This window comes from Micropterus salmoides, unplaced genomic scaffold (genome assembly GCF_014851395.1).
Source record: "Micropterus salmoides isolate LMB-PRFRI ecotype aquatic unplaced genomic scaffold, ASM1485139v1 Ms_hic_scaffold_20, whole genome shotgun sequence".
NCBI lineage: Eukaryota > Metazoa > Chordata > Actinopteri > Centrarchiformes > Centrarchidae > Micropterus > Micropterus salmoides.
In genome coordinates this window covers 5,356,444-5,380,208 of record NW_024041151.1, presented here as the reverse complement: position 1 = coordinate 5,380,208, position 23,765 = coordinate 5,356,444, and the positions used below count along the sequence as shown (strand labels likewise).

Below are 23,765 nucleotides of genomic sequence, written 5' to 3'. Positions count from 1 at the left end.
TCAGTGTTTCCCAAAGCCCAAGATGATGTCCTCAAATGTCCCTGTTTTGTCCTAAACCCATAGATATTCAGTTTGTCATTGAGGTGGAAAGAAACCAAAAAATATTCACATTTAAGAAGCCGGAATCAGATAATTAGGAAAATTTTTCCCATAAAAAATTACTCAAAAAAAAGTCAATTATCAAAATAGTTGGCGATTCATTTAATTCAACTAATCGATCAATCGACAAATCGTTGCAGTGGTTAATAAAGACCTCATGACCTCGCACCGCCTCCTCTTAGAGCCGTGGCAGTGCCGCAGTTCAGAAAGATAAGATAAGATAACAAATACCTTTATTAATTTCCGATTAAATTAGTGGGAAAGTGGAATTCCATACCCACAAACTTAGTCGTTGGATTAAACACATCAGGTGAGAAACATCTAAGTTACCTAGCTAGTGGCAAGCGAGCAACAAATGTTAGCTTAGCATTACAGTGCTAACATGTTGGTGACGTTTATTGTGTGAGACGAGAGAAGCAAAACGAAATGTTACTTTATAGTTTTACAACAATCTGCGACGATCCCATGGAGCGATAAGGGTGAGGATCTCTATTGGTGTAACACACATTCAACCATGACTCAATAGCCATGACAAGTCCATACATAGCTTTGTGTGTTTAGGATACAGGAAACACTTAAATATGTGAAAGCAATAACACCTTTCATAGGAACTTTAAGTACAATTTTGAATACATGACGTTTAACAATATCAGAATCAGAGTAATAAATACTTTATTGACCCCAGAGGGGACATTACAGTTGCTCACTTTGCGTATGAAGATATTAAGGAATAGAAGATATTATAGAATAGAAAGCAGGTAAATAGAGAATATTAAGGAACTCTCATGCCCCCCTCCCCAAACACACACTCATACATTATGTTAATACTTGTACATTTATCGATCTCCTTACTTTTCATATATTTATGTTCATGTAAGCACCCATTTATACCAAGGCAAATTCCTCGTATGTGAAAATGTACCTGGCAATAAACCCGATTCTGATTCTGCAGAGAAAGAACAACGTTTCAGATATTTACATGTTCATTATTCCGGGTTTGTGTTGTGCAGATGTATTGCAACAGAAGAGGATATAGTGTACATAAATATATAAATTGACAAAATATAAAAATACAGAATATACGATTAACAATTAACAACAAATATGTGTCAATGTGCCAGGTTTGTGCATGATATGATATGAAATTAAATGAAATAATATTTACGTGTGCGGAGACATCAGTTTAGCAAAGGACATGAGTATTTCCTCCATCTCTGCACACAACATATGAAGTCGCCAAAGGCTGAAAGAAACAGATTGTTTTCGCCCTCCTCGGGTTGTAAAGGTCAGAAAAGTGTCTAACTGCTCCTTTAACGTCTTAAAGGTCTCCTTTTTGTCCTTAAACTCCTCCCTCCCTCCTCTTTGTGCCGCCTCTGCACACAAATGGGATCAACCTGTTGTACCTGGTCTGGGATCAGTTCAGCTAACTGCTCTCCTGCTGCGCCACTAGAGGAGCGGGGCTCGCTAAACTGATCCCGGGTCTGTAAGGATCCCCTCCTCCTCCGTGTGTATTCCGACAGCCCCGCAGTCTTTTCCTTCCACTCCACTTCAGAAGCACCAACCAGTCTGCCTGTTTCCCACGCCTCCACACCGCAGCCCACCAGAAAAACGTCTTGAATCAGCAAAGCTTGTAAAATGCGGAAACGGCCACTTTCAATCGCCGTTAGTTGGAATTATGGTCGTTTTAAACTGGAATAACGATGGAGGATTTAAATCAACAAGGGCCTCAAACGTTACTTTCTCCCTAACTGCACAAGAAGGGGACGTAAACTTTTCAGTCGGACGGCGCTCGGTTTTTATAATGTCAGCGGTACTGATTTGGTTATGAGTGTTTTATATGATCGCCTTTTTAACCATTTGGGTCATATATTGCCAATGCACTGCTTTTTATGGACTCTTTTCTTGGTGGAAACACGCTCAAGGAGGACTTCCAGACCTCAGGAGTTCGACGCCAGAAACTGACGCGTCAGTGAACGCCTCAGGTAGCTAGCTAAGTTAGCTTGTTGGCTAGTTTTCAAAGAATCCTTCAAAAAAAACAAGAATAACGCGGGTTGCGATGCGTTTAGCTAACTTTAAGTATTTTATAACAGGTTTTCCAGTGTCGTAGGCTGTTTTTTCCCCTTCTTCTTCAAACTGTAAGTTAGCCATAACTCGGTCTAACTCTTGACCTTTTTTAATGTTAGTTAGCGGTTGCAGCTAACGTCCAAACATGCCGCAGCTTAATGGAGGAGACGGAGACGACTTGGGAGCAAATGATGAACTGATTGCTTTTAAAGACGAAGGGGAACAGGAGGAGAAGAGGAATGCGTCTGCTGAACGGGACCTGGACGATGTCAAGTCCTCTCTGGTCAACGAGTCCGAGTCCAACAACAGCTCAGACTCAGAGGTGAGTTTAGGGGCCAGCTGTGTTATCAACTTTTCCTCATCGTCCACAGCTTGCTTGTGTGCTTTTCCCACTAGCTCCACAGTGTTGGTCGCTCTTTGTTTACGTTTCTGTGTTTGTGTGGTTTATGTGCAGGCAGACAGACGCCCCAAGCCCAATCCAGATTTGGAGAGCAGGGCCAGGCAGAGTCAGCTGTTTGAAGAAGGTAATGAACACACTGTTATGTCTTTTCCCCTTGAATTTATGTCTTATTGCAACGTACAAGGTTATTTATTAGTCATACCATCACAAGGTTGTATAACGAAATGTGTAGTCTCCTCAAGTGTATGTTAAAATATGGTAACATATAAAATAAAACAATGTGCAGTTATTTGTAAACATATATACACCATGAACATTCACAGGTGCATTTTTTTTATTTGCATCTGGGAGAATGTAAACAGCGGAAACAAGATGGTTATTCACATTTGGGAAACTGAGTCCACCTTCTCTTATTTTGCCCGAGTCTTGAGCCTGCTGCTCTCTGTAAAGATGTGGGCACAGCAGTCTCTGATTTCCTTTGCTTGGCCAACATGAGTCCCACTTTGTCCAGACCGGACCTTTAGGCCAAGCAGGGCCAACATGGCTCCTATCCCGGCTCTCTTTCCTCTCCTCTCAGCGATCACCGCACCCATCGTGGTGCCTGGGCAGGGTGGATTGTGGTCCGCTGCTCTTTAATCCAAAAACCCTGTCTTCCTTTTCCAATGACTGATTTCTGTCATGGGTAACAAGTGCTTTGTGTTATCAACGTCTGGATTTATACTTGACTCAAGGGGTTAATAGATATACTGCTGTAGGTTTTTATTTATAATTCAGATTTCACCCTGTTGAAATCACTACAACAGTGGATGTATATATTGTACACGATTATACCATGTCCTACTGTAATTATATCGCTCTGTGTTTACATTCTTTCGTGTACTGAACTTGATGATATAGAGCACATACATACAGAGCAGGAGTTACAATCAGGTAACCTACCAAATAGATGACTACTGCCATGTTTACTTTCCTCTGTTTACTCTCTTATAGAAAGCTGCAATCACAGTTTGTCTGTTTAGATCCCCATTAGCCACGCTTCCCTGGGTCCTTTTAAAATGTATTTACAATACTTCAATGTAAAACAATAACATAACGTCTGGCTGTGAAACAAAACCACACAATAGGACAATAGGTAGCTCTAAATAATTACATCACCTCCTGAAGTTACATCCAGCTCTCTCCATTAGTATCATATCTGTAGGCTGCCCAGCTTTACAGCAGTAATAAACATGTTTACAGCCTGGTACAAATGTGACAACTGTGCGAGGGGTGAATATTTATATAACTCACCCATTTAAATTAAATTAAGGCTTAGGGTTATGCATAATTAACGTGGCCACTTTGAGTGAAAGGTGGTTGCTGTCACGGCTAGTTAGCCGCAGAAACCAGGCTTCAATCGACCCCTCAGCTCCACCTCTATTTTTAGATTAGCCAGCAGTTAGGCGAGTCAGGAAACCTATGGGTGGCGTCACAGAGACTACGTCCACGTTCAAATAGTTACTGGTTATTTCAGAAAACGTTTCACACTATTCTCTGTCCTCGCGCACATTTAGAACATCCTTAAATCCTTTCCTCACCCAAGCAAAGAGCAGATACTCCTGACCCTGCCTTATCTGCTCAGGTTAAATTGCACTGGCTGGCCAAACTGGCTTAAAAGGCAGCTAATGTTAATGTTAATGCTCGGCCTGCTCAGTGGTCCAACCACCATCATTGTATAACCGGTTCCACTAGTCCTGTCAATAGCCACTTACTGGCAACATCTCCGCTATGAGAAGCTTTTTCTGAATTATGTCCCTTGACTGATATTAGAAAATAACAAAGCATACACCATGGCTACATGACGTTATGCTAACAATATCAACTTGTTTTTCAGTGCTGAGGAGACGGCAGGATGGAGGTCTCTTCCAGCACTCTCCATATGTTGGATACCCCTTCTTCATGATCCCAGACCTCGGGAACCTCTGTAGTCCCTACCTCACCAACGGAGCTCTCACACAAAGTGCCAGGACGGTAAGACGGCACTCACAAAGGTTACTGTGGCAGACGGTTGCACCCGGGTTTCTTTTTATTTGTCACTGCACCACCCTGCCCCAAATCCTCAGTTTCCTATGCAGAGTTGGGCCGTTGGGCTGGTGAAGTCGCAGTTATTGGCTGGGGCAGAAGTTTATGAGACTCTGACGTCATGTAAATTAACTCATTCACAGGTGTAACTTGAACTCTGGCTCGCCCAGTAAAAGGCAACAGGTTCTAGCTGCTTCACATTGTGGGGACATTGTTTTGCAAATTGAGACCTGGATACCACTGACTCACCATTGTCATGAGAGCAGTCTTTTGTGCACATGCATATGATTTGGAGGGGGTGTGTGTTTGTGTGTGTGAGAGAGCTGCCAGCAGCCTGTTATGATAAGCTGGTTTGTGATGGTACAGGGTGAGACAGGCCTGGACACAGTCTGGTGGAAGTTGCCTCCCTGCAGCAGGAATGAGTTCTCATCATTGCTGCTGCAGATTAGCTGCTTTAGCTGGCTGTTGCTCAGCAGGATTGACAGTGTGTTGCCCAATTTCCCTGGCCCTAAAGCTTTATGGAAGCTCAGCTTGGATTATAGGGATACTTTGTGATGGTTTAATACAGTAACACTCACAGCCACTAATCTAAAAAATTGCCCCGTTGGCACTGTAAGGAATTTAAGAGTATTTTATGCACAAATATTATTGCATGGGGCTGTTGAGGAGGTTTGACCTCAAGCACAAGGTTGTGCTGAGGCTGTTTGCGCAGTTCACTGTCTGTCAAGCACACATCCTCAGTTCTTTTTATTTACTTTGTGTGTTTTAGCAATCAAGGGGAAGTTTATACTTATACAATAACACGTACACATGCTGGGTGAGCGTGTTCCGGTGTTTGTATGCTCAAAATGTTCACATTTGACTGCTACTTTAAGGCTTTCAAAACAAATAAATAATAATGCATAAAAACATTTTACTCCTGGCAGTATGGAGGAGGCTTTGTGTCTTTACATTTAGATGTTCATGTTGGGAAATAAAATGTACATTAAGTAAGACAGATGTGAAAAGTGCAAAGTAATCAAAACAAACTAGTCCCGTTTTTGGTTTGTGACAGGGCGGGTGTTGGGAGGAGTATTTCTAAATTCTTAGCTGCTACTGAAATGTGTCACACAGTAGTTACGTTTACATTTTCTTTAATCTGATATCTACTATTTTAAATCATAATTTTCCCAGGTTTATGTTGGTTTTGTAAGTTCTTGTACTTTAATTGATTGGACAATTAATTGAAAAGTAATCAAAACCAAAATTCAGAGCCTATAACCAACGTAATTTCCCTATGTTGGTTATTTCAGTTATATAATCATGTTAAGTGTGTGTGTGTGTGTGTGTGTGTGTGTGTGTGTGTGTGTATTGATGTACTTTCCCTTTGAAACATCCTACTGCATGTGTAGTCACATGACCCCGTCCCATCCAGTCCTGCTCGACCTTCAGACCGGAGTCTGCAGCACAGGGAGATGTTAACTAGCATTAACTGCCTTCACTTTCCAGCAGTTGTGGAAACAACAGACAGACACACTGTGACCTACACTGTACATTTAATGCCAGGCTGACGACTTATTACTCGCTTGATTTCAGCCGCACGCTCTCTCTCATTCGCTTGTCCAGTCACTTGCTACGCGAACACATTGCACTGCAGTTAAAAGACCAAACTCCGCTGCTCTTATAGCAGCACCTGTCACGTAGATGTCCTTTGAATGAGGAGAGGAAGCAAGCAAGGCATGATTTACCGTGCTCTCACAGTCTGCGGGTGAAAATCATTTGGTCCGCATCGATATTAAATGATTGAGTGAAAGTTTATCAGCGGTCATAATTCTGCAGCGCCGGCGATGCACCGAATGTATGAGAACCATGTCTCTGTAATCTGCACGTCAACATTACCTTATTAACAGCATTTAGATTAGATTGGATTTGTGAAATCTGTGAATAAATAAACCCAGCTTTAATAGTTGAGCATATTTACAGTAGAAACCTTGTCAGTGAAATATGAGGGCAAAAAAACAACATTCAAAAACAAAATAATCGTTCAGTAATCGTAATCGAGGGGAAATGTTCAATGAATTGTGATTTATTTTAGTGTTGTTTTTTTTTATCATCCAACCGTTTTTAATTTATTGTAGGCAAATGCATCTTTTTATCTAAGTACGGTACAAAAAGTACTGTTTTGTTTTTGGTACATGGTGTCAGAACATTGTGGGTGATACCAAGCCGTAACCCTGCGTAGCTTTGTTATTTTTTATTTTTATTGAAAAATAAAGACTGTGCAGGTTTGCTAGTGTTCTGGTTGCACAATGACACTGGGTTTGTGATTTTGTTTTCCTCCTCTGGTTTGTTTTGAAAGTCTTTCCTCTGTGGATTTAGCCCAGATGCACATGTAGGCTAAACACACAGTCAGACCCACTCACACAAACACCTGCATTCCTCAGCTTTGTAAGGCCCTCCCCCTGTGTTAGTGGGCCATTGTTGTCATTAGCAGGGTCTGAATGGTCCTAATGCATGACTCCACGGGGGGATCGTTACACCTCATTATAGCTAACACACTGCCTGTGGCTTCTCGCCACACACACACACATTTCCACCGTGACTGACTGACTGCTTGTTGGTGCTTAGACTGCATGTTGCCTTGAGACAACACAGATATTCCTTCTCTTACTCTGCCTTCCCTCCCCTCGCATGTCTCTCTACACAAAGGAGACCTTGTGTACTTTTCAGCCTTAAGAGAGTTAGATGTGGTTATGAGAGAGACAGAGGAGGATATGCGGCTGTCAGTCTGTAGGCAAGTCAAGCTAAACAAGCTATCGTTAGTTGGAAGCTACCTGAACTATAATACAGGCTGTTTACTGTCCTCGTGTGCGCAGACAGGAAGCAGAAGTCAGCGTGTAGACAACCTGTCTGCTTACTCTGACCTCTGCTAACCTCCCCCACCTGCGTCCAGCCTGCTCCTCGCCTCCTCTCTCCACTCTTTAACCGCTCTTTAACTTTTGTCGTTTTGGATTTTTTTTTTTTTATTCCGGTGCCAAATAAAAAAAAAAAAGTCCAGGTGCCTAAACGGTGCCAATAAAAGGGGGGGAATAAAGGTGTTTGTTTGGTTATTTTTATAATTTTGAACAATATATTATCTGTTTAATGTAGACTTAAATATACATATAAGTAAATACAAAACACAATAAATTTACAAAATTACAAAACTACCCAAATACAGTTTTTTAACACTAAATAACAGTTACAGTACTAACAGCAATTAGTTAGTACTGTATTATTATGGGAGTTACCGTTTTCTCCAGTGTTTCCAGGAGGTCAGTGAATGTGCCATGGCTGTTTGCAAATGTGTGACTGCCAATCATTTATTTTCCTACCTGTGATTGGCAGACAGGCTTGTTGTTGTTGTTGTTTCTGTTAGGCTGGGGTGTAGCGTGTGTGCGTTAGCTTCGGGACAGAGACGGCTCACGGAACGAAATAGTAGTAGTAGTGGGGCTTCTTACGTCCGTTTCACGGCACCAGAGGGAAAATATTTCAGTTGACACATTTAAGTGGAACTAAAATTTCTGTCCAGAAGATACCGGTCGTCTAGGAACTTGCTCCATATTGGCACCGGGTTTCGGTGCCCAACCCTGCACATCAGTCAGGCTACATGGATTTCCGTTTTCAAACGCAGACCTTTTACTACGTTTCCGCCTGCCGTCCAGACCTAAAACAAATCCAAAGACCTGAAATGGGGAAGTTTGAAAACGCTGCTGAACCCGTTTTTGTTTTAAAACCCCGGGGTAGAGTTTCAGTGCGGACAGGCGGAAATTAAGGACTTGCAGACGCTCATGTTTCACTTCCTGATTGGTGCAAACACACAAATCTACTGACAGTGTTTTTAGTTTTGATATTTTCATAAAAAAACATTTTGTACTGTTCAAATAACAAGTATAAACTTATACTGCGCATGTCGCCATATTTACTTTGCGGCGGCTCTCAGTCTGTTCCCTTCAATAACAGTTCTACCTCGTCATCACCACACAAAAAAAAAACCCTCTGGTGTGGTTTCCTTGCCATTGCTAAACTCGGTCATGCATATACGCACACACAAACACGCACCAACCTTTACACCAAAGTCACACCTGAGCAGCAGTGAATGGCAGGAGGGGGACCGGGGAGACCGATAAGCTATCGGGTATGTGTTCATCACGCTGGAGATGGCAGGCGTCTTGCTTTATTTTCATTCTCTGGAAAAAAGCTTTATGTTGATGAAGCTCGACCACCTGTGGTTGTGTGTGTGGTTGTGTGTGTTTTAGTGTGTGAGAATGTGGCTCTGCTTGTTTAGTTAACGTTGGTCCCTTTCAGCAGGCTGAACAATCCCAGAATTCCTCTGTTTACTCGACATTGTCTCCAGAGTCTTAAAATACCAAGAGGATGACCTGTCTAAAACAACAACCTCATACAGACACACTCCTATATACATGCAAACAACACACACATCTGATGCTTATCACTTCGCAGGATATCTATAAAAACTGTGAAGGGTTTCGCTTGAAGGTGTGAGAGATTGTTTGTGGGGCGAGATGAACTGATTAACTTTTCATACCAGTTGAGGTGTTGCTTCTTCTCTTTAAAAGGCCAAATATATTCACATCAACACCATGAAACTGTGTTCACATCAGAAGCCACGAGAAGAGGGCAAAACCTCTTCTCAGACATTATGGACGCTGTAGAGAGCCATACGGATGGACCGTGCATCAGTTTGATATCTGAGGATCCCACAGCAACAATCAATCGAGTAAGAACTAAATAGGTTTTGTTTTTTTCCCCAAATGCAAACGTGGACGATGTAGGTTGAGCATTTGTTTCTGCTTCTGCTCTAATTCTGTAGAATGCAACACAATCAGTTTCGGTAACTACCTTTCAAAAGATGAACTCCTGATTAGAAAGTAATGTTTCCAAAAACTAACCGCTCGATCGGACTTTCCAACCATTACGAGGTTTCTGCTGCAGTTTCATGCAGCCGTAACTGATCAGAGTGTGTTGTTCAATTTGTAGAAGAATCTTACCACCCCGCGGCCCTTTGAGAGATCATTATCAGGACAAACGTAACCACTTAGTTGTTTTCTATTCCAAAACTTAGACGAGCACAGTTTGATAAAGATATGTACTGTATACATGAAGAAATGCAGATTTTTAAACGTTGGGGGAAAGACAGTAAAGAAAAAGCCTGTGTGTGCTGAAAATAAAAAAACGTGTTCCACTGATTCAATAAGAAACATAATGGGTAAGTCAGAAGGGACTTATGATCTGAACTAGACACAGCTCCTCTTCTTAGGTTTTATTAATAGCAAACTCAAAAAATTCTCACAGAAATAGAGCTGCAACGAAAAGTCGATTAAATTAAATGGATCACCAGCTGTTTTAATAAGCAATTCAACGTTTTCAGTCATTTTTTTTTTTTTTTTTTAAGGAAAAAATGGCTAAATTCTGTCATTTCAGCTTCTTAAATGTGAATATTTTGTGGTGTCTTTGACAGTAAACTAAATATCTTTAGAACATTTGAGTGACGTCACCTTGAGCTTTGGGAAACACTGATCGCCATTTTTCGCCATTGTGTGACATTTTATGGATCGTCAGATGAACCGATCAGGAAAATAACAGTTAGTTGCCGCCCTACACAGAAATGTAGATTTCGTGGACTGAAAGCTTTAGTTCTGATTAACTATGCGTGTTTACATCTTCGTGATGTTGTTCTGTGTTTGCTTTATCCTCAGCCCTTTGTCCTGTGTGTGTTTCGTAAAACAGCAGTAAGCCTCGTAACTTTCCCCTCTAGTCACACGGTGATTTTATACTTCCATCAGTAATAGACTCTGATTGTGCAGGAGTGTGAGTGAGTGAGTGAGAGAGTTTCCTGGTATTTCCAACAGCTGGATCCAGTTAGCGCTCTCAGCCAGAGCTTCCTCGAGCCTCTGAATGGGGGGATGGGATGAGGCTGCAGTGTGTGTGTGTGTGTGTGTGTGTCTCCAGGCTGGGGTTAGTAAATGTCAGGGGGTTTTAAACCGCGTGCAGATGCATGTTTGCATCACGGTCTGGAGCAAAATGAGATGAGCTGGAGATAAGAGTTGACTATGAGGAGACATGCTCGCTTCCTTGTTGTGCTGACTGGAGACGTGTATTGTTTCCCCGTTAAATAATCGGTGCATTTGCATGTACTTAAATGAGTTTTTGATCATTATGTGCTAATTGCAGATAAATCGGGATCTGTGTTTGTTTATAACGGCCCATAAATGACAGTTAAAAAAAGATAGACCTTCAATCATGAGTGTTGTTGCATATTTTGTCCACCAGAGGGCACTCTGCAGCTTCCCTGTTGGCAACACCACAAAACACAGCTGTGCGTTTGTTTATTTATAACCATAAAGAGAGTTCATTTTTAAACTGCATCATGTTATCTTGGTTAAGCTCGCATAACTACACGTGACAAATGTTAGGGATAATCTGTGTTCACCCTGCTGCCTGCTGGGAAGAGAGAGAGAGAAGTTTCTGCTGCTGCACCAGAGCAGCTTTTCCCCCCAAGCTATCAGACTTTTAAACTCAAATTCATCCTCACCACTGCTCCGTTGAATATAGTTTAATTCTGTTTTAACATTTTTATGATTGCTTTTGATTATTATATTATTGCTACGTGGCAGAAGGGAGTTACAAACTCAATCTCACTTTACAACCCGCTGTAATGTGACAAATAAACCTAACTTGTACCTTTTTATGTTACGTGTTTCTGAAAAGAGATCAGTTTGGCTGTGATCATTACACATAGCGGATGTTGTGTATGTTATTGTAAAAAGTTAGACTAAAAGTGTCCCTAAGTAGCTTCTGTAAGTCTACATTTTGAAATGTCTTCATAATAATAATTTCTTATCATTCAATATTGATAATTATCAGGATAAATGTCAAATCATCATTTCTTTAAAGTTTAAAGGCTGATTTTTTTTTTTTTTTTTTGCTCCTGAGTGAAAGTAAGAAAGAAATCGGATGGTTAAACTTTTCTTTATGGTCAGAACTAACATTGATGCCAAACAGTGGATCACTTCACAAATCTGAGGAAGAACATTTAAAAACAATTATGAGTAATTATTATAAGTCCCTTTTTCTCAACAATATAAATATCTTAATAGAAAAATTAATAATCCCAAATACACTTAAAACCCTACTTGGTAGTCAGGGGAGGTATTAGAGCCTCAGTCCTCCTGTCTCCTCCTTTTGGATTCTCTCCTCTTGTTTAGGGTCAAAGGTCACAGTGAGTCTTTGGACGTCGCTCACAGTTGAATGATCACCAAAGGCCTCTTTTTTTCTTTCTGTGGGGCTCTGTGTGTGTCCGTCTGTATCTGGGGTGGGAGGTGATCGTTCAGGGGGGTCTCCCAGATTCAGACGGCTCGATCAACAGTGGGAGCCCAGTGGTGCGGGGGGCTGGTGGGGTGTATATGTCCGTAAAGATGGGGGGTGGGGCCGAGGCCAACTTATTGGACTCTTCTTTGTCTAACTCGAGACTCACAGCTTCCACACACATACTGTCTGTCCAAACGTAACGTTTTCCAGTTGACTTTCAGCCCAACAGAGCTCCTTGTCCGTAACTTCTTTTTTCTCTTGTGTAAGTCGTTTTGCTCATTGAAGTGTGTCGGGGTTGACAGCAGAAAGAACGTAAACATGGGGGTGATAAACAACGTTGAACTGCGTAATCTCACCTGGTGTCAAAGGTAGTGATGTGTGTGTGGCTCAGCAGTAACTACATCTTCCTGCACACTCAGAGATTGGTCCTGACATGGGTTTGGTATCGAGAACCGGTTCAAAGTTGGAACATTTACCAAATTTCCAGGAAAAGTGGCTTTGATAAGACCCGTGCGTTTGAATTCTGCTTCTCGGTTCCTAAATTTCTGCATATTTCAGCTCCTGATTGAACTGCAGTGAGCATTTTACAGTCAGTAAAATTGTCCCTTATCTGCCAGGAGCCGCTACGCCGACCTAACGTCACATCATTTGTTACGTCAACAAAGCATGAAGAAGAGAGTCCTTCTGTTTCCAGTGCTGGACCGTGGCGGCAAACGCTCCAAAGTTTGGCTTAGCTTCACTAAAAAAAGAGAACGACAGAGCAAAATGCAACAGCCGCAGTAAGGAGGTTTGGTGCGAGGGAGGAAGCAGCTCCAACATGACGAAGCGTTTACTTCAGCACGAATCTGAAGGAACGCGCCGTGTTCAACGTGTCTCGTTCTCCCCAGCTAACGCTAACAGTAGCAGCACACAGTACAAAACACAGGTGAGCTGACGTTCACCTTTTTATACTGAAGGGAAACGAATGATGTGAAATGATTCAATATATATTTTTCTGTCCAGAGACGCCCCTCTGGTACAGAGACTTCTTTCACTTTAGCCATGAAGGGGAAGATGAGGCAGGAGGAAGAGGGTGAAGGTCACCGAGCGCTGAAGAGATCTGTTGTGAATTAATCAGAACCGAGATTCGATAAACAGATTCGAAAAGTAAAATTAGAATCCGAATCGGATGCTTTGTAGTAGCCTACACCAACGAAGAAGAAGGAACTCAACACGAAACTCCAGAATGACTCATTTCAATAGACTAAATTGTGTAAAATTCTGCACCGTATCTACTTCCTCCTGTCACACAAGCGGATTAACTCTATAACTTGCAGTCTCTTGAATCCAGTACTGCGTGTGAAAATGTATTCTGTGCTCCATAAGCGGATGTAGCGTGGGTGCGTGGGTGCGTGGGTGGACTAAGTTTAGCTCTATTGATTGTTGTGGACATGAACAAACACCAGCGGTACATGACGCTGCGCTATATCTGGAGAATTCAGCAGCTCTTATCAAATGAAACCGTCTCCTCACTCATGGTTTCAATGGTAAACCACCACAAGAGTGACAATTACCAACAAACACACTAGAGACACCTTTTAATAAACATATATCATAAAGTATTTCAAATAAATGGCAAACTTATTAGCACATTTTAACAAAACTCCCTTCACCGTCGTGCATCATGGGAATTCTGAGGGAGGGGCGTAGGCTGCGTGTTCGCAGCGGTTTATTTACGGTGTCAAAGTCCACAGGAAGCCTCTCGGTGTTTCAGCAGGGGAGCATCTAGCCCGCTTTCGTTTCTCGCCTTGACGGGTGCAACTACCACAGGGAGCATTTCGAATAAGAGCGCCTGATTTTGCCGACATGTTTAGATTTTGTTGATTTGGTGATTGGTGCTTTTTGTGCTTCTATGATTAAGTTGGCTACGTAGTTGAATTGTTTCTTTTTTGTCTGATTTAGCTGTTTTTATTGTTGATAAACAGGACGGAAGTCTTGTAACAGGTATTTTATTTTGAAAGTTGACCGAATCCTCTGCCGTTTCTGTGTCTGACTTCCTGCTCGGTTCATCTGCTCTGTGCTGCTGGGCGCTGGGACTCTTCTGGGACGCACTGCAGCGCTTCTGGTTTGAGCACAAACATTTAGTAGAATGGCTGCGATCAGCTCTGGCAGCAGAGAAGCAGACAGACTCTGTGGACTTTCAGAGTGAGTCTGGGGTCATGTAAACTTGGTTAATATGACTTTGTAGCAGGATGAAGCTCCGCCCCCGCTGTGCTCAAGTAAAAAATAAATGATGTGTGCATGCAAGAGGATTTTTGGTTTGTGTGTGTTTTTAATCAATCTCTCTCTGTCTGTCTGTCTGCAGTATCTGCCCTTTCAGTGGCCTCTGCTAGACGTACCAGGAAGATCATCTATCAGAGACTCTGCTACTCCGACACACCTGGTAAGATTAACCACACACGCTATGACATACATGCAGTACTTCCTGTACATCATGATATCAATGAAGTGCAGTGAATGAATCTGTGCGTCTATGCAGCTGATCAGTAATCAGATTTTGACTGTTTGATACGTCGTTGAATAGTTTTGATTGATTCGACTGTCGGCGAGGATGGATTACTAGTCGATGAAAACATTTTACCTCCAGTTGATAACCAGAACCAAAAAGACGGATTTCAGAATTGGGCCCGTTACTTTTTTACTTTTCTGTTTCTGACCCACGATCAAAAAGGTTTGGCCTCCCCTGCAGACCAGGACCAGTTCCAGCTCCTTCAGTTCTTGCAGTTGTTGTTGTTGTGATACAGATCATTTATCTTTTCGCTGTTTTTATGTAAATCACTTGGATCTGCTTTTGTATGAGATGGTGCTTCAAAAAAATAACATTTGAATTAAACTGTCAAAAAGCAAACTGTGGATTAAAAAAAACACACCACCGATCTGAGAGATAAACGTCTCGGGAATCCTGAAATGAGCAGTAGTGAATGTTATCGGATGATATTGTGGCTTTTCATCAAACAGGGATTTCCTGGAATATTTTTACTTCCTTTAAAAAAAAAAAAAACACAAGTAGATGTAAATAAAACCTCGCATTTTAAAACTACCCCACCCTTACTATAAATTACACCTGCCTTTGTTTCCTGATAACTTTCTGTGGTTAGAATGATTATATTTTGCCGCAGCATCATATTCCTCTGGGGAAAAAGAAGCACAAAATGAACTGATGGAGGTAAATAAAACATTAATACTTTCTTGCTACAGTTAAGAAACTAAACAGAAGCCTTTCAGTCATGATGCTCCCGTCTTTACTGACAGCAATATCTTGCAGTAATAATTAAGTTATTGTCTTTGCATCTCTTGTCATAAATGGAGAAAAAAAGAAAATATGTAAGAACATCACAGTCGCTGGGAAAAGGCATCATGTAGTTTGTGCATTTAGAGAACGTGACATTCACAAACTTATCACCTGTTTCCTCTTACATTAAAATCATCTTTAAAAAGAAATGATGTAAACAGACATACTGATGCTTCTTCATAAATATTTTAAAAGTGTATTAAAAAGCATCTGCTGATACACTTCCTTTCACGTTAAAAACTCCAGAGTTGGAATAATAGTGCAGCAGTAAAGCTACGTGGTCTTCAGGTAAATTCAGCTCAGCTTTATTGGCATGAATGTTAAACAACAATATTGCCAGAGCTCAAAATATAATAGAAAAGAACAATTCATTTAATACAATTCATAAATAAAACAGTAAGTGTGGGGGGAAAAAAATTATATTAAAAAATTAATATATAAATAAATAAAATAAAACAGTAAGTGTGTGTTATAAATTAAAGCTTAAAAATAAAATAAAAATAGCAAATATAAAAATAAACTTATACTTGAAAATAAAACTGTTAAAAAAAAAAGTCTTCTTTGTCTTCATTTTTATAAAGCCATTCACGTCTTGTCGGGAACTTCAAGTGGAACACAAACTTTTTAACTTGTTGCTGAAACATGTGAAAACAACGACAATATATCTGTCGTGTTCGTGAAAAATGTATTTCAGTTTGTGAGAAATTGTTAGGGGAAGTTCTGACCCCTGGTGGACAGATGACACCACTGCGTCTCCACTAATCACCTGCTGTGTCTCTCTCTAGTCTAACAATGTGCCGGTGGTGCAGCACCCTCACATGACCCACCTCCATCCTCTGCTGTCCTACAGCCCAGAGGCCTTCTCCCCTCAGCGGGCCTCTCCTGGCTTCTCCCCTGACGCAGGTAAGCAGTGTAGTTTCAAAATCCTAAATGTTTCCGAGCGTGCGTCGGAGCGCACACACTGGTGAATATAACTCGTACCTGTGTGAGTCTCACCTGTGCTGCTGTCCGTGCAGCTGGTATGTCGAGGACCCCCCACGCGGCCTGCTACCCCGTCTCTCCCGGAGGCATGGCTCAGATCCCGCACCCTCTTGGATGGCTGTGAGTAAAACACACATACTGTAAATGTAAACAAACAGCTGTCTTGATTTTTACGTGTGGCAGGACGTTTGACGGCCTCTTTGTGTTTTGGTCCGTGCAGGCAGGGACAGTCGATGTATCCCATCGCAGGGAGCTTCTCTCCTGCGGCCCTCGCTATGAACGCTTCCATGTCGAGGTGAGAGTGTGTTTTGCTCTAAAGTCGTTTTAAATCTCGGTGTAATTTTTTATACAGATCTGTAGCTCGATTCAAGAACCTTGTCCAGTTGTGTTTCCTGTTGATTTATATAGTTTTACATTTTAGTCTTCTGATTTACTTTTTTAAATGCTTTTAATGGCCTTTCTTCAAATGATTTCACTGACTTGTTGCCCGTTGAAACTACTTGGGCCATATCCCGAAAACCACCATGAAAACATTCTCAAATAAAAGCACCTGACAATTTATAGACCATTGTTTATTCTCATACATTTTCAGCTTTATACTTAAAACTGTTTCCCAAATATTGTAAATTTACTCTAAAAATATTACAACTTTGTTCTCAAAATATCATAACTTTGTGTCTCTTAACTGTCCAGCTTTATTTCAAAATATTATGACATTTTCTCGTAAAACTTTTGTTTTGAAATATTTTGACTTGTGTCCATTAATCTGCTATTAAATAGTCATCATGATTTTTAGCGATATTATTTAACATTTTTCTTTTCCCCTGAAAGCACAAAGAAATTTAGGCCTGTTCACGTAACAATTTATTGCTGTGTGTGTGTGTGTGTGTGTGTGTGTGTGCTCCTTGTGCACACCACACTTAATGTAAATTATTGAACAATATTTATTACAATTACTTTAATTAATAAAAACAGAACAGGGGGAGCGTGTTGCTCAGGAGGAGGCGGCTAGAAGGAGAACTTATTGTCACAATGACTTCTTGACTCTGGCTAAATCTACATCTGTCTCTATCCACAACCTGGAGGAGGAACTAGTTTTAAATTAGTGTATTAGTATAATATTGAAACATTAAATTAAAAGTATAATGTTCATTTAATAGTATACTGTTAGTATAAAAAATATATTAATCGTATGACGTTACTGTATTATAATTTCATATGATGTGCAGGCTTTTCAAGTAAAGTTTATTAGTAGTATTTATTTTTTTCCATCTTCGGTGAATACGTAAGATGAGACTTTATTGATCCCACACTGGGGAAATTCACCTGTTACAGCAGCTACAGATACAACAAAGCAGATTAGAATATACACAGTAAATAAAAACAGAATAGATGAGCTATGTGTACACATACGCACCTTTTATACACAGAGGTGATTGATGTTGTGCAGGTAGCTGCACGGTGTAGAAATAAATATAAATGTAGTTTACTGATGTTTGCTTTATGGGGACTGGCTCCTGATCTGTGGTATCAAATGAGCGTTTCGTGTGTGTGTGCAGCCTGGTGTCGAGCGGCTTCTCTCCTCGTTTGGTGCCGACCCCCCAGTCGTCCATTCCCCATCCCGCCATCGTCCCCACGGGGATCAAGCAGGAGCCTGGATGCAGCAGCCAGCCTGGGTAACGAAATCTAAATCACTTAACTCCTATATTCCTTCATTTATTGATGCCTCCAACGCAGAAAGAAACCACACACTTAAAGGGATGCTATGCGGTTCTGCAGAGAGTTTGTTGATAAACAAACTCATGAACGCACATTGCCATGGTAACCAGCCCTACTCTGCTGAAATATAGCAGAATCTACAGCGTCTGCTGCCCGAGAGCACGTTGGCCTCAATAAGAGGGCGCGTTCTAGCAGCACTGTAGACAATATTTAAATATGTACTGAAGCAAAATACTTTTCTAAGCCTAAATCTATGACACGGAGTCTAGTTTATTTATCAGTAGGATTATCGAGGAAGTTACAATTAGTGAACAAACATCATGAATCGAACAATGTGTGTAAGCTCACAAACGCAGAATCCAAAACACAACAGAGTAAAAAAACTTGCGAGTTATTTGAAATAGTTTTTACAAAAATACAGTGACTGAAAAGAGCTGGGAAGCACAGGAGCGACTGTTTATCTCCAGAGCCGAAGTCAAAGCGAACTGTGGGACTAACCTCCTTCACTCTTTATTCAACAGTTAGCAGCAACACACAGGAGCTCCTCTTTAGTCCTGACAAGCTGCAGTCTTTATTCACTGGCCTCTGTAACTTCTACTGTACATTTACTGCTGAACAAGGTGCTGACCCGTTTCCCTCTATTCACACACGCTAACAAAGCTAACCAGCTGGGATCATCACAAACATGACAACAGACAGACAAGACTGTAACACTGAAGCTGTTGTTTATGTGGAACAGCAAAGCTAACTTTCCTCACCTGTCCAGCAGAAACTGAGCAACCTCAGCATCGGTTTTCATTCCTTTCAAATCTGGTAGATTTATCCAGCATTGAAACCCTTCACAGATGTTAACGCAGGTCTTCCCCTCGCCTGGTCATATAAGTTGTCTCACAGTTCCTCAGACCTTTCCCTCTGTGGCTGTTTCTCAGTTATCTTCACAGCTAAAGTCCCGTAATGAGTCCAGCATGTTCGAACGTACCGCTGTTTGTTTACATTCTCTCTCCCACTGCTTCGAGCGCGCCACCGCCACCTGCTGCTCGCTCAGAGCAGCTTTGTTTGTGCTCAATTTACAGACCCGGGGCTGTCAGAGCACACAAAAAACAGAGAGCTACCGACCCATAAGGAAATATTTGCCGAATTTAACAAAAAGCGTATTGGATAAGAATCGTATCCCTTTAATCAGATCACAAATACCATATGTGTCTTCTCTAGCGGAAGTCGTTTGATTAAAGGTTTTTCTACCAAGATGCCTGCATGAACAGGAACTTAAGCTCGTCCTACTGTGTCTGTAACGTGCGCTTCTACTCTGTCTGTTTCCCTGTCCCTGCAGGAAGTCGATGCCTGAACCCCCGCCAGAGAAAGAAGACGATAGGAAGCCTCATATCAAGAAGCCGCTGAATGCTTTCATGCTGTACATGAGGGAGGAGAGGCCCCAAGTGGTCGCTCAGTGCAAAGTTAAAGAGAGCGCGACCATCAACCAAATACTAGGACAGAGGGTTAGTGTGTCAACTTGTGCAAGTCGAAGATCTGCCCTCAAATAATTAATATTTCTTAAGGCTGAACAATTAATCTGAAGGAAAATGTGTGTCACAATTCACACATCATATTCTACAAACTTAAGAAAAACATCTTTATTTGGTGCAGATCCCTTCAAAAATCAGACCATAATCATCGTTAAATGTGTTTTTATATGAAAATAATTATGTAAAAAATGATCATTGTCCCCTAGAATCGCAATATCAGTCCAAGAAATCGTAATTATTTTTTTCAGAATTGTTTATATTCATTATATCATGTCATGATATTTTATCAGAAAGTCGTACTATTTCAAGTTCCTGGGTTTTAATACTTCTATGGTAAATTAATAGATAGATTTAATAGGAAATAATCTTAATATTCTGAGAATTAAGTTAAAATTTTGCCAGGAGAAAAAAAAGTTGTAATATTTTGAAAATAAAGTTTAAAATATACACGAAAAATGTCAAAATACTTTGAGAAGAAAGTTTAAAATTTAGGAGGCAAAAAAAAAAAATCATAGTTTGATCATAAAGTAATAATATTTCAAGGACAAGGTTTCTGTATAAAGTTGTAAAATTCAAGAGAAAGAAGTCACAACAGTTTGTGTAAAACATTTTCTTTTTCTTTGTTAATATTTATGCATCTGTCTTTGCGTGTGTGTGTGTGTTTCATGTTTTTAGATCCTGAACGCACACCAACTGATGGGGACAATAATTAGGTCCCGACGGGTAGAGACTGCTGTTTGAGGGTTAAGATAAATCTTAGCGTTCAGGTGACAGGTTAGGGGTTAAAGTTAAAGTCAGGGTTAGTCGCCTAGGGAATGCATTAAGTCAGTGAGATGTCCCCACAGGTATAGTGGAACAAGTTTGTGTGTGTGACGGTGTTTCGTTTTCTGCGCACAGTGGCATTCGTTGTCCAAAGAGGAACAGGCCAAATATTACGAACTGGCTCGCAAAGAGAGACTCCTCCACTCCAAGCTGTACCCCGGGTGGTCGGCCAGAGACAACTACGTGAGTACAGCTGCTCACGTCCAACTCAAACAGCTGTGTGTTCACGCCGCCGCGCCGCATTACTGCTCCCAGTGTCGTTTACAGCTGATGGAAAGTTTCATGTGTTTTGTTTTTTGTGCAGGGTAAAAAGAAGAAGAGGAAGAGGGCTAAGAGTGAAACTCAGCCTGAAGGTAAGACGATGCTGCCACAGTCAGAGAGTCTTCGATCAATAATGGACCTGATTTAGTTTGCAGGTTGTAGAAATTCCTCAAGTCTCCAGGAGTCTACATTTCATTGCTGCTTTCAGCCTTTTAATGGGAAAAACATAGAATATCTCCAATCTCCAATGGTTTAAATGTCCCAATTCCAGCTTTTCAATGGTCACATTTAAAATGTGCATAAAAACAGGTGAATGAAAACGCACCTAATGACGGCAGAATGCGGGTCGGAGGCTGTGTGGTGTGAACGCTTCAGCACAGCTGTTGTGTGAAAAGTGAAGCCAAATCTGAAACCTGCATTATTTCAAACGGCCGGCAGGGGGCGACTCCACTGGTTGCAAAAAGAAGTCGGCTTGTTTTAGAGGTCTGAGAAAATGAGGCTGCTTCTTACTTGATTTATAACCTCACTAAAAACTTAACTAAAGATTTTATGGTTTTGGTTTTTGTTTTTTTTACAAACAAACTAAGAGATGGAAACATGGAGTTGCACAGACTGACGGGTAACTCACTGATTGGACAGCTGTGGAGATTCATCAGGACCCACGTGTGGAAATCAAATTCTAGTGACTGACAGAAGTTTACGCAGCCCTTTAATGCCTCTGATGTGTATCACAAAGAACAAAAACATTATTATTATTATTACAAGTATTATTAGACTGCAATTCGACGACATAATGACGTAGAAACAGGAGGCGTGTTGTACTGAGACCACCTCTTCAAGGGGGAGTGCGATTGCTGCATTCACACCTGCCCAAACGAACCGCACTGAGGTGGGAAACAAACTCCAGTGCGATTCAGCCGAACTACATGAGGCAGGTGTGAAAGCCCACTTGTAAAATAGACAACAAAGCAGCGTTTGCTTTAGAGCAGAGGTCACTAATTGGCAGACCTGGGATCCAGATCCCGACCCAGCCACCCTGTCCTCTCCAGGCCCCCGACCCACAGCCGGTTCATTGAGAATTACCACCTTGTGACAGAGCGTTTCTATTTTACTGTACTGGTTTAGCGTCTCAGGAAACTCACAGACCAATTGACCCTTCACTAAGCCACGCCCCAAACACACAGCTGGCCAATCACAGCGCAGTATAGGCCTCGCGCTAACTGAGGTCGGACATTTTCGTGGCTGCGCTCCTTTGACTCTAATGCAAAAAGAGTCGTTTTCTAGTTTTCTTTGGCTGTATTTTTCCAAGATCAGGTCAAACGCTGTTCCTGAGGCATCTTGTATTAGTTACAGTCGCTACCCAGAGAGGCTGAAAGGAGACGAACGATTTATTCTCTTTATTTATTCTGCTTTTTAATGATCGTAATAGTGGACAGAGGCGTACCAGCTGTACAGGAACAGTAAGGGCGTCTAAAACGACCGAAGTTGAAAGTGATCGGTATGTTTGTGTTTGTTTCTCAGTTCCGCCTGAAGAGGACTTCCCCCCGCAGCTGAAGAGACCTCGTGTGCCGTCCGAGGAGGCGCCTCACGCTCACGCTCAGCTCACACAGACTGCGCACGCACACCCCCGCTCCCACCTGACACAGCCGCACACCGTCTCCCACCTGACGCACACACACCTGTCCCAGGCCAGCCCCGCCTCCTCCCTGGACTCCCCGGCGACGCCGACCACCGCGCTGGCCTCGCCGGCGGCGCCGGCTCCAACGCACACCGAGCACACACACTCCTCCTACAGCCACAGTGGACACACGTCGCCGTACGCCGAGCAGCTGCAGCCGCTGTCCCTCACCACCAAACCTCACAGGACCGCCCACCCTCTGAGCCGACACGCCGTCACTCCAGGACCCTCCACGCCGTCGTCCTCCTGCGACACGCCCATCTCCTCACCCCACATGGCCTCTTCCAGGTGTTCACCCCCTCCTCCTCCTCCTCCTCCTCTGCTCTCTCAGCCCTTCCTCGCCCCGCCTCATACCTCTGCCCACCAATCAGCAGCGAGCTCCCACGGTGCCTTAACTCAGCCGTTCTCACTCAGAAGAACCAATCAGCTGTGAGGGGCCGTTTTTACTTTGTGAATTCATGAAATCAAATAAAAAAAACAACAGAAATCACGTACAGCTAAACCTGATTTGTACCTCTTTTTAAAGGCTGTAGATAAGCTTTCTTTTTTTAAACTTTTTTAATGGATGTATCACGTTTTATACGAGTATGAAAAGGACATAATTGGTCAATATTTGACTGCTTCTCTATCTTCATGAAAGGGTTTTTTTTTTTTTTTTTGTTCACTTTTTCTAATTAGTTTTTATGAATGATCAACTTGTTGTAATTGAAAGCAAAGCGTGGCACGGGGGGGGGGGGGGGGGGTTGTTTGTTTGTTTATAATGCTTCTTTTTTTCACCTGTTAGTAGTTGAGTGTAAATCTATTTTCTGGTTCCTCCTCTGTGTTAATAAATATTCACTGAGTTCATGGCTGTCTGCGTGGTGTTGGTGTCTTTGAAACTGTCGGTTACAACAGAAGCTTTGACAGGGAGAGAGCTGAAGGTGTGTGAGGTTGGTTTGTCTTTTGTCCCCGCTCACCAACACGGTCGGCAGTTACAGCTCACGGACGTGATTAAGGTTCTTTGAAACGCTCCATTACTGTCTGTACTCATTTTTGAAGTGTGACCTGCACTTTTCTGAGGATATCATTACCTCTGATGTTCTGTGTGAATAATCCTCCAGGAATCTGTTAAGAATGGCTGAGAAAGTTTTCTCCAGTATCAAAGTAAGTTGTCTGTATGTCCACAGATACGCTGCCAACAGGAGGTGCTAATAGGTCATTCGGCTACTTTTGAAGATGCCAATTTGCCAAAATGTGAACAAATACAGGCTTTAAAAAATGGGGTTGTTGCGTCAGTAGTTGAACCAGCAGTTCCAGCTCATTAGACTGGACCACAGCGTCACTGTGCCTCATGCAGGAACCACTCGCACTAACAGATTTGTTCTTATACGAGTGATTTAGGAGAACTTTCCGCATTCAGGCACGAAAACAACTAAGCTGCTATCCCAACCCAGGTTTGGGATAGCAGCCCAACGGATTGTACATTTCATTGAGTTT

The 23,765-nt window shown here is 41.9% G+C and overlaps 1 protein-coding gene across 1 annotated transcript; it reads left to right on the top strand.

Moving 5' to 3' along the window:
- Positions 1-1,614: 1,614 nt before the first annotated feature.
- LOC119914244 (transcription factor 7-like 1-A) lies at positions 1,615-22,951 on the top strand. Its single transcript, XM_038733404.1, has 13 exons — positions 1,615-2,081; positions 2,283-2,485; positions 2,618-2,687; positions 4,437-4,573; positions 14,319-14,396; positions 16,091-16,208; positions 16,322-16,406; positions 16,507-16,581; positions 17,846-17,962; positions 19,336-19,501; positions 20,426-20,533; positions 20,655-20,703; positions 22,133-22,951. Exons 2-13 carry the CDS (start codon positions 2,309-2,311, stop codon positions 22,720-22,722), a joined length of 1,770 nt encoding a protein of 589 aa, XP_038589332.1. The 5' UTR covers positions 1,615-2,081; positions 2,283-2,308; the 3' UTR covers positions 22,723-22,951.
- Positions 22,952-23,765: the final 814 nt, after the last annotated feature.

Coding starts and splice junctions, on each gene's coding strand:
- LOC119914244 (XM_038733404.1), top strand. CDS start 2,309: ATGCCGCAGCTTAATGGAGGAGACGGAGACGACTTGGGAGCAAATGAT. Junction 20,534..20,654: donor GGTCGGCCAGAGACAACTAC/GTGAGTACAGCT, acceptor TTTTTTGTGCAG/GGTAAAAAGAAGAAGAGGAA. Junction 20,704..22,132: donor GAGTGAAACTCAGCCTGAAG/GTAAGACGATGC, acceptor TTTGTTTCTCAG/TTCCGCCTGAAGAGGACTTC.